At 37.4% G+C, this 15,638-nt stretch overlaps 1 protein-coding gene across 1 annotated transcript in view; it reads right to left on the minus strand.

The window, feature by feature from the left end:
* Window positions 1-15,612, minus strand: part of cttnbp2 (cortactin binding protein 2) — a 252,003-nt gene extending 236,391 nt beyond the window's left edge. Inside the window, exon 1 of the mRNA XM_028814622.2 lies at window positions 15,357-15,612. Within this exon, the coding sequence (XP_028670455.2) occupies window positions 15,357-15,455 (99 nt within the window). The 5' untranslated portion in view covers window positions 15,456-15,612. The remainder of the gene's footprint in view (window positions 1-15,356) is intronic.
* Between the last annotated feature and the right edge of the window lie 26 nt (window positions 15,613-15,638).

Raw genomic sequence — 15,638 nt, forward strand, 5'->3', positions numbered from 1 at the left:
AAGCAAGCATTCTCCTCAGCAGTCTGGCCGGGCAAAAAAATACTTAGCTTCAGGTGCTCCGTAAGGGTTACATTGTTTGAAATGACATTTTAAGTATATTTGTGTCAACAGCATCAAATGCCATTTGAACAAACCTACTCCTTCATAACGTTTACTATATGGATGTAATTAAAAGCAACAAATTTTATAAAGAAATAATAAAACAGAGAGAACACAGTTCTCCCACTGCTCCAATGCCTCTGACTTCATCATGGAGTCTGTGCCTTTTCTCTTTCACACACTTCAGTACTCTTGTTTCTTCCCACATCCCATGTTTTTCTTGTTAAAGCTGGCAAACACAAAAGCAGAAGCACTGAGGATGCTGTAGAATCTCTGCTGGAGGACAATGTAACCAAAGCTTGCTTTTGATAATGTTACAAAGGTGATTAAAAATTATTCAGAAGATGACATAAAACTACTGGCAGATGGTACTAGTGACAGGCAATTTTTGGCAACTTTGCAAAAGTATACATCTGTTTGAGTAACAGCCAAGTATGTCCCCCTGTATGCATGAGAGCACCAAAGCAGAGTAGCCTCATCACATACTGGATATGCAGAAATGTCTGTCCACTGGCTGAAAACATATTACAGATTTTATAAATAATTTTATTAGTACGTGCACTTATTGTCAGACCCACTTAATCCACCATCTTCCAGCAAAAAGTGGGAATCTACTATGAACAAACATATCATTAGATCTCAAAAGACAACAAAAACTAACACATCCCACTATGCACTTTCAATCAAAAGCATTTAGTCACCTTCACAGATATCAGTGGCAGAAAGCACATGAGCTATGAGGAGAGATTGAAAGAGTTGAATCTTTTCAGTTTAAAAGAAAAAGAATATTAAGTAGGGATATGATTTAAGTGTTTAAAATTATGACAGGAATTAGAAGAGTAGATTCTAGCTGTTACTTCAAAATAAATTCTGCAACATTGACATGGTTGGAAACTTGTCATGGGCAGAATTTGCACAAATGTTAGGAAGATTTTATTCATGCAAAGAATAATAGAAACACAGAATAAATGACCAAGTAGGGTGGTGGAGACAGGAGAGTAACACTTTAGGGACCTTCAAAACTCAACTTGATGTTATTTTAGGCCATCTAGATGAATAGGATGGATGAACTTGTTGTGCTGAGTGCCATGTTCTCGGAACATTTTCGAATGTTCTATTGTGTTTAATTTGATAAAACATTTTCTAACACATTGGTGAACATCCCGACCCATTTAGATTCATTTTATTCTTTTGGGTATGCAGAGTAGTTCTCCATGGTGATGACAACGACTGGGCACTGCTCTTTGCATGTGTAATATTTTAAAAGTCAAAATTGTCATGATGTTAAACGTTGTAGCCAACACATACATCTGGAATGCTGCTGTTATGTGATTGTTTTGGTAGTCTGTTCATGAGCAAAAATCTGGATTAATGTAAATTTATACCCTTTTTTTATGAATCTTGTTGATTCTTCTTGCATGTACTTGTGGTAGGGTGGGGCTTTTTAGTGAATTTTTCAGACTGGTTTCAAAAAAACATGAAAAATGTAAATTAGTCATATATGCATGATTTCTGTGCACCTTGTGAAGTACATAATTAATGCAGACAGTGCTCCTGTGTATTTCTGCAACACATGTCCACTATTTATAAGAATAAAGCAAGTAATGACATCACTGATATCTTCTCATCCCATGTGGGTTTAATTCCTTGCCTTGAACCCAATTTTTCCAAGACCCACAACCCTGTAATAGAATACAGCATTCACAAATGGATGGCAGGGTGAATCAGCATAAGACTCCTATACACTAAAAGCTATAATAAGAACATAAATCTTTCTAAATGGTATTGAAATGTAAATTACATTATGAGGGATAGTATGAAAAAGTAACTAATTAAGCATAAAGACCCTACTGAACATGGCAGCATGTAGACACAGTGGACCGCATGATACTCATGTCCTTATTGCTAAAAACGGTACAAGAAATTCAGTATGTGACTCCCCAGCTACCACAGTCAGTATACCTTGAATAATATTTTCCTGGCATATCCAATTATAAATATTTCCTAATATAACAAATGAGAAATATCCAGATCAACGCACATGTTTAAAGTAGAGTACAATAATAAATAAAACATGGGGAAAGCAATCGTCACAGAAACAATGGAACTTGCACTCAATTGATTTTATTCTTCCACTGAGGACAATCCTGAGAGCCCTAAAACTGACAACTGAACAACTGAACATATTGATCCTGGTGATTCAATGGTGCTGGTCTATACTTAGCATCTGTAGTGATATAACTGATAATGTGTTTTCATGGGTTAGTTAAGGGCAGTACCAGAGGAGATTCCTTTTCTGGGGCAAGCTTTAATTGGGATTTATAAAGGAGAAAAAAAATAAGCATCTCAATGTTGACAGAATTAATGATGCCACCTACAAACCCTTGCCTTAAACATGAACAGTTAGGCAAACAAAATGAGAATACCTACAATTATACAGCAAAATGCAAACCAGTATGATGCTAATCTAACTATGAAACAGAAAGATGGGATAACCCCTGCCTATTACTAAGGAATACCACAATGGGGCTAAGAAGAGCTCTGAGGAAAATGCCACTTAAGACAGCAATGAGGTGGCATTGACTGGATTAGGCTACAGCCGTAAGTGTTAAGGAGAAAGGGAGTAACTGGGGTTCTTCACATAGGTAAGTCATCCCACTTTACAGAGAGTGATCCAACAGCAGTGCACTGGGAAAAACAATGCTGCTGCATTTATTACTGAGAACATGATAGGCTGCCAGTGTATACTGTACTTATCACACTTTATAATGCCTGTCTAGTGATCTTTAACAATTTAACAAAGCAACATTTATCTGACAAACTCATTGGTTTGTTTATTTGGAATATTACTGCAGGCCGACTTTAAGAGCATTTTAACAGCTAGTTGACTGATAATGAAAGTAACAGTATATTTCAAAAAAATGTTAAAAGTCACTTAAATTCATTTTTTGAGTATTTCACATTATAAAATGGCATAGTGCTGGCACAGAGGTTAACCCTGCTGCCTCACAGATCCGGTGTCCTGGGTTCAACAAGTTGATGTCTGTGTGGAGTTTCCATATTCTCCCTGTGTCCACATGTGCTTTCTCAGGGCACTCCAGTTTTCCTCCTCTGTCCCCAAAGATGTGTGTGTCAGTGTAAAAATCAGTGAAGCCAGCAATGGGCAAGTGTTTCTCCCAGTGCTGCTGGACTAGACTTTGGCCACCCTTATCCCCTAAATGCATTAAGAGTGTTTGAGAAATGTTATGTTATTTTAAACATGGTGGTGTAGATTTTTGTAATTTTAACTTCATGGTGTGAAAAAAATGTTAATTTGTGCCTGTACTGTATTTCACACTCCTTCTCAAAATAAATGATTGCTCAAATTAAAAAGCTATGGTAAATCTCCTAGTCTAAAAACAAATAAATAAATGAATAAATGGAACTTTATACTGCATGCTGGTTTCCCCAATAAATAATTCATACAACTTTCGGAAGTCACCATTGAAAAAGAGAAATCCTTATAGGCTCCCCAGATGCTTGCACCACAATCATTGTCTTCATAGCTCGTAAGTAAAAGGGGTCCGAATCCCAGATGGTGTTCCAGCTGGCTGAAATTACAGATTCCCCAGAGACTGCAATGAACTGACACAGCATAGTCCTGCTTCGACAACAGAAAGGCGGTGATAGTGTGGTGCAGGACAGTGCTTCTACTGTAGAAAAAGGTTAAATAAAACTGGTTGTTACAGGCCATGTTAAAACATTAGTTTTCATGAAATGACTGCTATTTTTTTACTTGCATAGTAAACTGCTAGTTAAATATGTGTAGGGGAAGAATGCCCTATTTATAGAATACTCAACGGTGTTTAAAGGACAAAAAGCTTACTCAACGTTAGATATTTCAAAACTGATCAGCATGATGTTCATGCATTGGTTTAGTTAGTGTTTCTGTGAGTGTGGCATTCAAATAGCTTATTTTTATATGCTCTAATGAATGTTGGTTGAAAATCAATAAAGAAGTTTACCATATAACCGATATACATATTGTATATATCTTCAAGAATTAAAACAATTTCTAATATCTATATTTTCACACTAGAATATCACGCATGCTCGGTTGCTATTCCAGTGTGAAGAATATCATTCCTACTGTACCATATGTTTTCAACCTCGCTCAGCATGGTGTGCTTGTGGGTGATGCACAAATTGATTAAGCCTTTTCCAAAAAAACTTAACACCTTAAGAACACTATATTTGGTACAACCTGTCTGATAACTGTTCAAAGCATTTGAGCACAAATGAATACATCAGTATAGTGAACCTTTCAAATGGACACTTTTGATAATCTGGAGAAGAGCGGAGGAGGTTAAGGGAAACAATTAATTTTGATTATCCTTGCTGATGACAGGGAGCAGGTGCCAGATGGTCAAAATAGCACTTATTCCAGAATACATGAACTGTTAAGGCATTCATGTGTTATTCATTAGGAGCCATCGAACAGCAGCAACCGCCAGCCCTATTGTTAACTGGGTCTGCAGCCCACATTTCCTACACCTACATACAGAAGTCATCACCCATCAAAGTATATTTATTTGGCCCAGTTACAGCTTTGTCAACTACTGAAAATTACAAAACTACTTTATTATTTTTTTCTCTTAGCAAATACTTCGTATATACTATATAAAACAAATGATGTGACCATGAGTTGGTTCAGCTCAGTAAGTAAATATAATTTAAAAGAATAGTGTATCTCAAACTACTGCCAGAATTCCTGGTCTCCTAAAATAAGCCCAAAATATCACATTGAGATTTTGAAATCCCCAAAAGGCAATTTTCAGCTATATTTTGCAATTAAATTGTAGCATCCTTTAAACCTGCCACTGAAAAAATCTCCTTTTTAACATTTACTACAGAGAAAGGAGCAATAAGACTATAGACAATTAGTCACAAACACTAAAACTTGCCAGAATGCTATTCAGGCAAAACAGCACTGACATTTTCAAGTTAGAATTTCCACCAGCAGCACAAACAACCATACCCGGGTACTTAAATGCCTGGAGTCTCAACATCCTGCAATAAAACTGCATCTTCATCACATCTTTATAGTCACACCTTATGCTGTTACATATAATGTCCCCTATTAAAAACGTTAATTTAAAGCTGGTGATACACAAAATATAAAATCCATTAGAAGCAAACAAAACATCATATCTATTTTGCTATCAAACGTGTTTTGATGATTTGTCACCTACTAATTAAGCCTTGGTCTCTCCTGGCCCCACTGTAGTTAGTGACTAGCCTAAGTTAGCAACAATTATTTGTTCACAGGGCAATTGAGTTTCAATCAAACAGGAGTCTATGGCACTCGACTTTCAGTGCACAGGTCACCAGTTACAGCCCAGATACTCAGAGCTCAGCAACATATCTGTTAATCTGAAAATAAAGTGCCAATCATTTGGTAATTCAGAAGTTCAAAGTGTCAAGATTCTCATCTCTATAAAGCCAGAAGTGCAAGTAGGTTGCTTCCATGGAACCCTGTAATCAATACTGAGGGTAAATTGGGTACTCATACTAGCAGGCTTCTTATTTTGGTACTATGTGTCTAAATTACTGATACTGATATTAAGCAAACAGAGATTCAAGAGAGGTGTCTTATTTTGATGTGTGCAAAATCAAAAAAATTAAGTCAAAATGTAATCATAGGCCACATTCCCTAAACTGCTGGGTAGCTGCCGGGTGCACATCTAGAAGCCTTTATAAATATCTTGGAAGATTTTTGGGTGTGACTTAGATTTTTAATAGGGGCTATCTCTGCCCAAGGTTTTACCACTTTTTATCATTTCTTTGTGATTTCATCAAATAAGGTGACAAAAGTGATTTTCTTACTTATTATAGCACCAAACAATTATGTAAATGTAAAGTTCAGCTTATGTAATTCTACTTGAAAAAGATTTTAACTGAACAACCAGGTAACATTTCTGGATCAGACATGATGAAGGGGCCTGAGTTGCCTTGAAAGCATGCATATTGTAATCTTTTTAGCTGGCCAATAAAAGGTGTCATTTTGCTTGACTTTTCACAACATTTATAATGGCTAACACGGTACAGCACCCTAGTGGATCAGACCTTGAAACACATTGTGCAAACCTCCTTTGTATTCTTAAGAAAACAAAAAAATCAGGAATCCCTGCTCTTAATATCTACAATGAAATACAGAATACTCAAAGACTGCTGAAAAACTCAGTTTCTGCATTTGTGGAGTCCATGCTGTGTATAATTACTACACATTAACTGACACCATTGTTTATGATGCCTTCCAAGTGACTAGAGGCAGACCTTTACAGAAGAGGTCAAATTTTGGCATTTAAGGGGTGAGCATTCAATTTGGTGAGTGAAGTGGCTGATAGGGCATCTGTGCGGGTGCTGGAAATGCCTGACTATGTTAGAGAGAGAATAAGAAAGGTCATGCACTGCAGGCATGAGACCACAATAACGTCCTGGCCGAAGTGTGTCAACACAGGGCTAATAACTGGGGAAGCTGATCCCTGGTTGCCCAGTCAAGATGAGTCTTATGAGGACTTATAGGAAGCCAGGACTTTCCCGCTGTAGCTGGAAAGTGACTCAGGGAGGGGTTTAAAGCTGCTTCACTATAAGAGATACAATAAGTTGATCAGATGATGAGTTAAAGCAAATTCTACCTGCTGAGAGAAGCATGAAAATAAGGGGAATGAAGTTACTGGAGAGATTCGTAAGTGGGTAACCTGCACCATCATAAACTGGATTTAAGACATATACAGCAAGGCCCAGAGAGGCTGAAGGATTTTCTGTTTGCTGTTTACTTTGATACTTTCTGTTCTCTACTTCGAAGAGGTCATACTGTGACCAACTTGTCTATAGTATTTCGTTGTTTACTGTCAAATGTTGTTCATATTTTAACATTTCAATATTCTTTATATCAAATGGCTGTCAAAAAAATTAAAAACAGACCACATCAAGACACCTTGAAGTAACATGAGCCTCCCCCTTGCCCCATAAGCAAATGTATTCCCGCAACTCTCACACCAATTTCAATGAGTTAACTTATGATGTAAAGCAAACAACAGTGTTCTTACCTCCTGTTTATTGTAACAAGTTAGAAAATGTACTTTAATAAAAAATGTGTAGGTCTTTTTTGTGGGCATGCTTTTATTGTAATTCAGTATAATATTTGTTGTAAAAAGATGTTCTTTGCATTATTTAATTATCACCACATTTATTTATAGGTTCCACCACCAATACACTGATGATATTCTGCTTTTAGTGAACAGAGTGATTTTAATGAGGCTAATTTATAGAAAAGAAATTGTCATGGTGTAGTGAAAAAATTTAAAAATTGGAAGATCACTAGCACAAGCGACAAAAGCAAAACGTCAGGCAAAAAACAAAGTCAAAAAATTTAAGAATAGGGTTGTAACCAAAAGAAGACAAAAATAATATTTTTTTTAGCACAAAGGCACATAAGAGTTTTCCTGTGAATTGAGATAGCAAAGTTCCACAGCAGGTTGAGGTCTGTAATCACCCCCACCTACCCACCCCCCCCACACCCCCAAACCAAGTAAAGGCATCCCTATAGACAGGAAGACAAAATATTGACACTTGCTATACCTAAAATGGAGGCAGAAACGGTTCAAAATAAAATTTCTAACTCTAAGCAAGGCTCAGAAATTGAATTCTAATACCAAAAATGAATTTTGTTACCTCAAAAAACCCTAAGACAGTGTCTGACTATAGATATTCTCCCCAAAAAGGGCAAAAATGATCAATTAACTCCACCATAACAAATGATATTAAGAAATGTAGACCAATTTCAAGAAATATTTTCTGTTCTGTCACAGAAAAAAATGGCAGGACAGAATATGAACCAGCAAAGGGCCAATAACCCTAATATCATATATTATAAATATATATATTTAAATCCAAAGAACAAAACTAAAACTACCTCAAAAAGACATTAAGCAAAATTCATAATCAGAGATAAGATTTCTATTACTAACACAACAATAATTTGTCTTAGACTTTAAAATCCTGAACAAAGGTATGCAGCGTACCACCATCTTAAACAGGATCCTAGGTGTAACTTAATGTGTCACAACTTCAAGTAACCATGTGGTGCCATTATCAAAAACATACAACCATAGCCACCAAAGAAACACATGAAATAATGGCAGCTATGATCCAAAACAAAAAATTAAAATGGCAGCACTGAAAGGTCACTACGGTGGGTTGGCACCCTGCCCAGGATTGGTTCCTGCCTTGTGCCCTGTGTTGGCTGGGATTGGCTCCAGCAGACCCCCGTGACCCTGTGTTCGGATTCAGCGGGTTGGAAAATGGATGGATGGATGAAAGGTCAAAAAATTATAACTATAAAATTAACTTAAACATACCAAAACACATGAAAATATACTCTGAATGATCCAAAACGAATAAGTCAAGACACTTTTCCTTCTATAGTCTTAATTAAACCTAGACCATTGTAGTTACCATTATAACTCACACTTACTTGAAAAGTTTCAGTCTTCCTTATGCTGTGTTCAGAGCACAAAAGCAAACTTGTACGGTATGGTTAGTAACACCATGATAAATTATTGTGCAGAAAAAATTAATACAAATATGATTCTTGTATTAAGTGCAGTTTCTCATATAGTAGCTGACTACAGTACTATATGTCACATTTTTCATAATTGTAATAAAAATGTCTGAAGACCCCCCTCCCAATCTCTACACCGCTCCATACGTATCTTCCATTGAACAGTGCTGGAAGTCTTCTTGCTTGAGGCTCTTCAACAGACTTGCCATTTTTGTCTTCACTTCATTCATTCAAGAAAAATGTGTTCCCTTCAGGTCACTTTGATTTTCAGGAACAAGTAAAAATCACAGTGAGCTAAATCAGGCAAATAGGGAGGATGATCGAGGACAGGAATGTTTTTGTCAGTCAAAAATTGATTTACGAAAAAGAGAAAAATTGGGAGAAATTTGATGTTGATTCGCTTTTCGATTTTTTCACCTGACATTACCACCGCAACTTGTGTAGCGATTGTTGTGCAAATATTGACTCGGCTATTCACAGGATATACCTAGCTGGTCGGCAGTTTGAGCGAGCGTGTAGGAGGGGATATAGTTCTATGATTCATGTCCGGCCAACCTCCAGACAGTTTTCCAGGAAAGCCCCAAGCCCAGTCCGGTTATTTTTGTGTCTCACCTCATATAGCTCTACTACCGATTTTAGATGAGGTCTTCATTTACATAATCAAAGAGAGTTGTGGACAATCAGTCGGGCTTAAGGAAAGAAGGAAGTGGATCTTTGTGACTGTGAACACAGAAAAGAAAATTGTCTGTCCAATTTCAAAAGTTTGCCTTTCCTTGATGGAACGGAAAAATGAAAAAAGGGCATGAGACTACATCTGACCCCATCACACCTGGAAAAAATTACTACAGTCAACAGCTCTGTCACCCTACAAATTACTTTACTGCCAAAATACAGTATATTGAGTTTCTGATAATTGAGAAATTCAAAACTGTGCAGAAAAGTCAAGAGGGAGCTGTGTAATCTGTCATCCCCTCTAATTCATAGTTAAGTAACCTGATCACCTTAAGGCAAGGAGATCTAAGCAGTTAAGTTGTTAAGTGTGACATATTCTCTGACTCTAGGTTGTATAGTGCAACACAAACCTTAGCCTACAAATTACTACATTTAGAACAGCTACACAGAAAAGATAGTTTTGCCCTTTGTTTTTGATTAAATGGCCTGCTTCGATGCATTACTAACAACCTGTTCAAATTTTCCTAATCCAAAGATAATTAAAATGTCACTACAGTAATTTTAATTAAAACTACAGTAGCAAATAACACATAATTCTAGCTATTAAGATTTTACTATTGTATCCAGTTAAGTGCTAATTTCAAAATTTTCCTACTGTCATACAAAGCAGTCATTGGCTTTATCCCACTAATGATTTTTTTACAGGATGTCTGTGCACCAGAGCATAATCATAAGACTCCAGCATTCCAACAATTCCAAGAATAAATACAAATGCTGTAGGGAGCAGAGCCTTAGAGAGCCCAAAAATTGCAATGATCTGCCTGCCAATTTAAGGGATACTGTATCTCAAAGGTCTCAGCTTTTAAATCAAAACTGAACACTCATTACTTCAGCACTGCATGCTCTTAAGGGACCTTCTGGTATGGCTTTTTATTGTATATAAATCTTTATAGGTCTATATTTTAATTGTAGCTATTATTATGATCAGCTGTTACAAAATCCTTCCCATGTGACTTTTCTTCTTGCTATCCATTAAAAATCTATTGAATAAGACGTCAATATGGTGAGAAGCCAATGGCAGCACCAATGACAGAAGCAGTAGCAATCAGCATATGACTTGACCACAATTATGTTTCATCGTATATTAGAAAATGCCTGAGGAGAGGCTGGGAAGCCAATAACCTTAAGATGACTGAACTTTCACTAACGCACTTCCAAAAGGCACGTCATCAAGTGTAGCTTTGTCTCCCTTTCTTCTATTTCTATCTGGTTATAATGTGCTTATCGAATTTCTTGATTTTTCCCCATGATTGTCCACCTGTGAAAATTAAAACAGAATGAACAGTGATTTTTTTTGTATTATTATTGTTATTATTGTGAACTTTTAAATATATATATAGTATATGACTTAATATGTTTCAAAATTTTTAAATTTGCCTGTAACAATTTCATATGTGTGTATCTAGGTTTCCTTTATGAGGCCTTCTCCTAAAAAGAATAATATTTAAAAGTATCTACAGTTCTCTGTATGAAGAAATATTTTCTAGCATTTTGGCAAAATTTACGAAATTTAAACAGCTTGCAGTTAAAACAGACATTTTGTTGATAAAACAAAAATAACAGTCAGTATCAATCCTTTCCCTTCATTCTTTAAAATGCTACTTTCATTCTAAAAAAAGTCCAATAATATAAACTTTCCAAATTGCTCATACCTCACCATATTGAAATAAGTCTAGTAGTAGCTCTTCTCTTTCCATGTTCTTGCAAAAGATCTGCCCAGAAAATTTCAGTAGTGGCCTCACTAGTGCATTGTGCTGCTACGGCCTACTCTTCTAGACTTGTAAGACACGCAGTGTGCAGCACAACCCGACATTCTATCAGCCTCCTCCTGCACTCTGTTTAGATCAATGTAGAGGAATTTAGGACTCCACTAAATGTGTTTTTTTTTGTTTATTTTTTACATGGAGAACATTTTCTTCAAATTGCATCTACACCTACATATCTATGATTTCCTCATCCTGCATGATATACAAAGCCATATATTTATTTGCACTCAACTTCCATTTGCCACCTATTCTGTCCAAAACTGTATTCAATTTTGGTCCATCCTGAGGCATATACCAATTTAATTTAAAAGTCGATTGATGATGCTGACTTGTCAATGTCTTCCTTGTGGCACATTTTGCCTTCATTTAACAGAAAATAACCATATATTCATTATAAATAAATAAATAAAACTGCGGTGGGTTGGCACCCTGCCCGGGACTGGTTCCTGCCTTGTGCCCTGTGTTGGCTGGGATTGGCTCCAGCAGACCCCCATGACCCTGTGTTCAGATTCAGTGGGTTGGAAAATGGATGGATGGATGGATAAATAAATAAAAATCTTCTTGTTATCAAAGTGCATCTATTGTATGTGCTCCTCTTTCTAACATGTATAATGAAAATGACAATCATTACTTTCTACTGATGTAAATAGTAGCCAAATGAAAGGCCATGTCCACTTAAGTACGTCTAGCAGGTTCACCTGCCTTTCTTTTGATATCATTATTTATACAAATGTGTGTAAATTATTGATATATTGAAATTGATAAATAGCATTGAGTTCAAATCTGCATGTAGTGTCTTTAGAAATGTGCTGCGTTTGTGGTTCACACATGCAAAATAATATCACTACAGCGAAACTGTAGAAGTGTACACTTTACATGGGGACTCAGTTTGCACTGTCACACACAAGACGACTATGTATATTTGGAGCTAAAAGAAACACAGCTGAGACACATCATCTCTGACTAGTCCAAAAGTAGTAGGAAGGCAGACACCCCCCCCCCCCCCCCCCCCCCCCCAACAACATTATTCACGAACTCTCAACAGGCTTAGACAACATGTCACTACCCAACTCTCATTTACAGAGACTGGAAGTTTTTATATGCTTCACAAATGGCACAGCTGAATGACACAGCGTTGTAATGATTACCACATATTGCTGTATTTGGTGCTTAGTAGGATCCACAGGATTGGCATGTATATAAGTTTCCTCTGAGTAACAGCATGCAAACTCAAAACACTTTCTGCTTGAGGCCCTCCATAGCCAAGACCAGACAAAGTTTACTTATGTGTTACATTTAAATCCTCTCTGTATTTTTTTTTCCAGAGACAACTGTTATGAGTGAGTTACTGGCCAGCCCATTTCCCTACAAAAAAGAATATTGAAGATGAACTCCTCCTTGACAGGCATGTATAAATTTCACAGGAAGAACAGACATTCAGTTTATCGATTTGTTGCTTGTTGACACATTTAGAAAATTCATTTCTTGAACCTATTGGTTCTCATCAAGGATATCAGTTATGGTCTGGCTCTTAAAACTTTAGTGATACTATTCTTGTAATGCTGGTGCTGCTTCCCCAGATAATGTACTTACTCAGTTCTTTTTTTTTATTTTTTTGATTTTATTGTCATCATTCCATACATATGGATCAATTTTTACAAAAAAATAGGATTGAAAACAAATCAACCCCCACCCCTGAGAAAGAGAGCATGGCCAACGGAGTAAAACTTAAAGCTAGTAAAAATAAATAAATTGATGAGTTTAATAGGTTGATATAGATAAATGGAGAAGAAAAAGAAATGGGAAGAGAATCTACTTCCTCAGTGCTTTAAGAGCTTATTCTAAAATATTATTGATTAGATCCTACCAAGTTTTGAAAAAGTTCTGCACAGATCCTCTAACTGAGAATTTGCTTTTTTTCCAATTTCAAATAGTATACATCAGTTACCCACTGACTTAAAAGAGGAGAGTTAGGATTCTTCCAGTTTAGCAAAATAAGTCTGCGTTCCAATAGTGTAGTGAAGGCAATCACAGTTTGTTTGTGAGAATACTTACTCACTTCTATGTAGTGCTCTTGCACAAAATATAAACTGAGCTGTCGAAGGCTTCTGCATCTGCTCCACATCATCAAAGTATCCTCAACATTCCTACTAATTCCAAGTTCATTTCTACTAGCTTCTTACTGTGTTCCATCTTGAAAGTAAAGCCTTGGCACGTTTTTCATCATGCTGCAGTTGCCGCATTTATTTGTATTAATGACTAGTAAAACAACTGCATGCCAATTCAGCTGAGTAATTTGCAAAGTTCCACTCTTCTACAATTTAGCAGACTGCTTATCTTCTTCAAGTATAATCATCAAAATTACATTGTATGGTCAGCTATTATATAACATTCATTTCATGAAATTGGCACAATATGATGAAATTTATCTTTAGAAAAGTGTAAGTTGTTAAATTTGCTACACACGCTTGTTATTCTGTTAGTTTTCTGAAAAGTACATAACAGCTAATCGCAAAAACTGATTCTGTCTTCTATGACACTAAGGAGATGTGGGTGAGCAATGCAGCTGAATCACTAGATGACATTAAGCCAGAAATAGCACCAACATATTATTAGCCTTCTCCCACTCCTGAACAAGCGCTGTTACGTGTGTGTGTGTGTGTGTGTTTTAAGATCCCATCTTATACAGTACACACAAACCCTAAGGTTGCGTTTCCGCTAAAAAGCACTTAACAAAAATCTAATAAATAAAAGCGGGATCGTGGGTTAGTTTTGTCCCGTGTGTTTCATTAATGACTATTGTGCCCATGGAGTCCTCAGACGAACAAAGGCAAACACTTAAGCCTCCTGGTCCCCCATGCTCAGCACGATAACCGATTGATTTATCATCACAAAGAAACTACCACATCCTGGCGCAGGCGACCTCACAAATCTGATGGCTTCGAGGTGGAAAGATTTTAAGATCAACAGGCTCAGAAAGATATGGGCGATTTGTGGGTGTGCGGTGATCGACTAAACTACTACACAGTCTGTTCATAAAATTCAGAACAAACAGGTTTACTTCATTCTGGATCGACACCTGCCTATGTGGGTAACTACTTAACTCTTTTTGTTTAAGGTGTTAAATTTCTCCCCAGTGGTCAAGGACAATTAAAGTGTTAAAAGGACCAGCATCCTCAATGAGGGAAAAAAAAGTCTGCCACCACACTGACCGATGACATGCATCTGAGAGACAAAAGCGAAGCGTTGGTCATCCTAAAATTTGTCAAAATAACTTGCCATCTAACGCGCGTGACCCTTCTTCTGACGCAACTTTAATAAAATACACCTTGCTTAATATTCTAGTTAAGGGGCTTCGAAAGAGGAACCAAAATCCAAACGGGCCCTTATGATAGCAAACTGATTGATTTTTTAATGCGCGGGGAATAAAAATATTCCAATTTAAAAGCAACGGGAGACGCGTATTCAATGAGGCTGGTACGCTAATACAGAAAAAAAGCAGCCAATTCGAAATAGGACAACAAATAGAATTTTCAAAGGTATACGGTTACATCTATTAATAAATAAATTGAGAACAACAAATAGTTTAATAATTGTGCATAAAGATCTCAGCAGTGACCCTATTGTATAAGTATGTTTTGTCATGCCTGCGTTTATAGACACAGTGGTGACGTCTTAAAACGTCAAAAATGCGCGGAGTGAGCGATTTAACCCCCTAAAAGCCACTTAAAAAAAACGAAAACGTATTTATAAAAACCAGAGCAGCAGGGCGAAGCGAAGCTTTGAAATCAAGCAACTCAAAAAATCCCACCAACTGCCGCGGACCCCTTTCTCCCTCTTCTGTATATGAAATGCAATCCTCTGTGATTTTACAATAGGAAGAGTTCACGATCTCCTCCTTCTTCTTCTCCTTCTTCTTCCATCAGGACCCTCAACATCAAACAATGAAAGAAATAGTCTTAAAGCCAGAAGCCTTGCCACACGCTTTGTGGCTTAGCTGCAAATTTGTGATTATTGACAGGCGCAATCGGATACATTGTAGCCTGCGTTGTGGGGAAAAAAAATGATCGCGCACCGAAGATCGTTACCCTCGCGCCGCTGTGAAAAGAACGAGCCCGTACGAACGTGGGACAGGCGCCGCTCGTTGCACTTACCGTCTCGAGCGTTCCTTGCAAAGCAGCGGTGGTGCTGGTCGTTGTTGATAAGGTTTGGATCGGAGGCGGCTGCTCTCCGCTCGTTCCCTCCGTCGCCATCTTCCTACTGTAGCGGTTTGCTTAGGCAGAGCTCCGGGCGCGCACCACAGCGCCGCACGCGCTTCACACTCCGCGCTTCCTTAACCATTACCCGCCCGTGCTCCACTGCAGGCGCCGGTGCCTCTGGGGACTCTGCTGGACTGAGAGCTCACGTGTATTCAAGCATGAGGGGGCTTCTTCCCA

The sequence above is a fragment of the Erpetoichthys calabaricus genome, chromosome 1 (genome assembly GCF_900747795.2).
Source record: "Erpetoichthys calabaricus chromosome 1, fErpCal1.3, whole genome shotgun sequence".
NCBI lineage: Eukaryota > Metazoa > Chordata > Cladistia > Polypteriformes > Polypteridae > Erpetoichthys > Erpetoichthys calabaricus.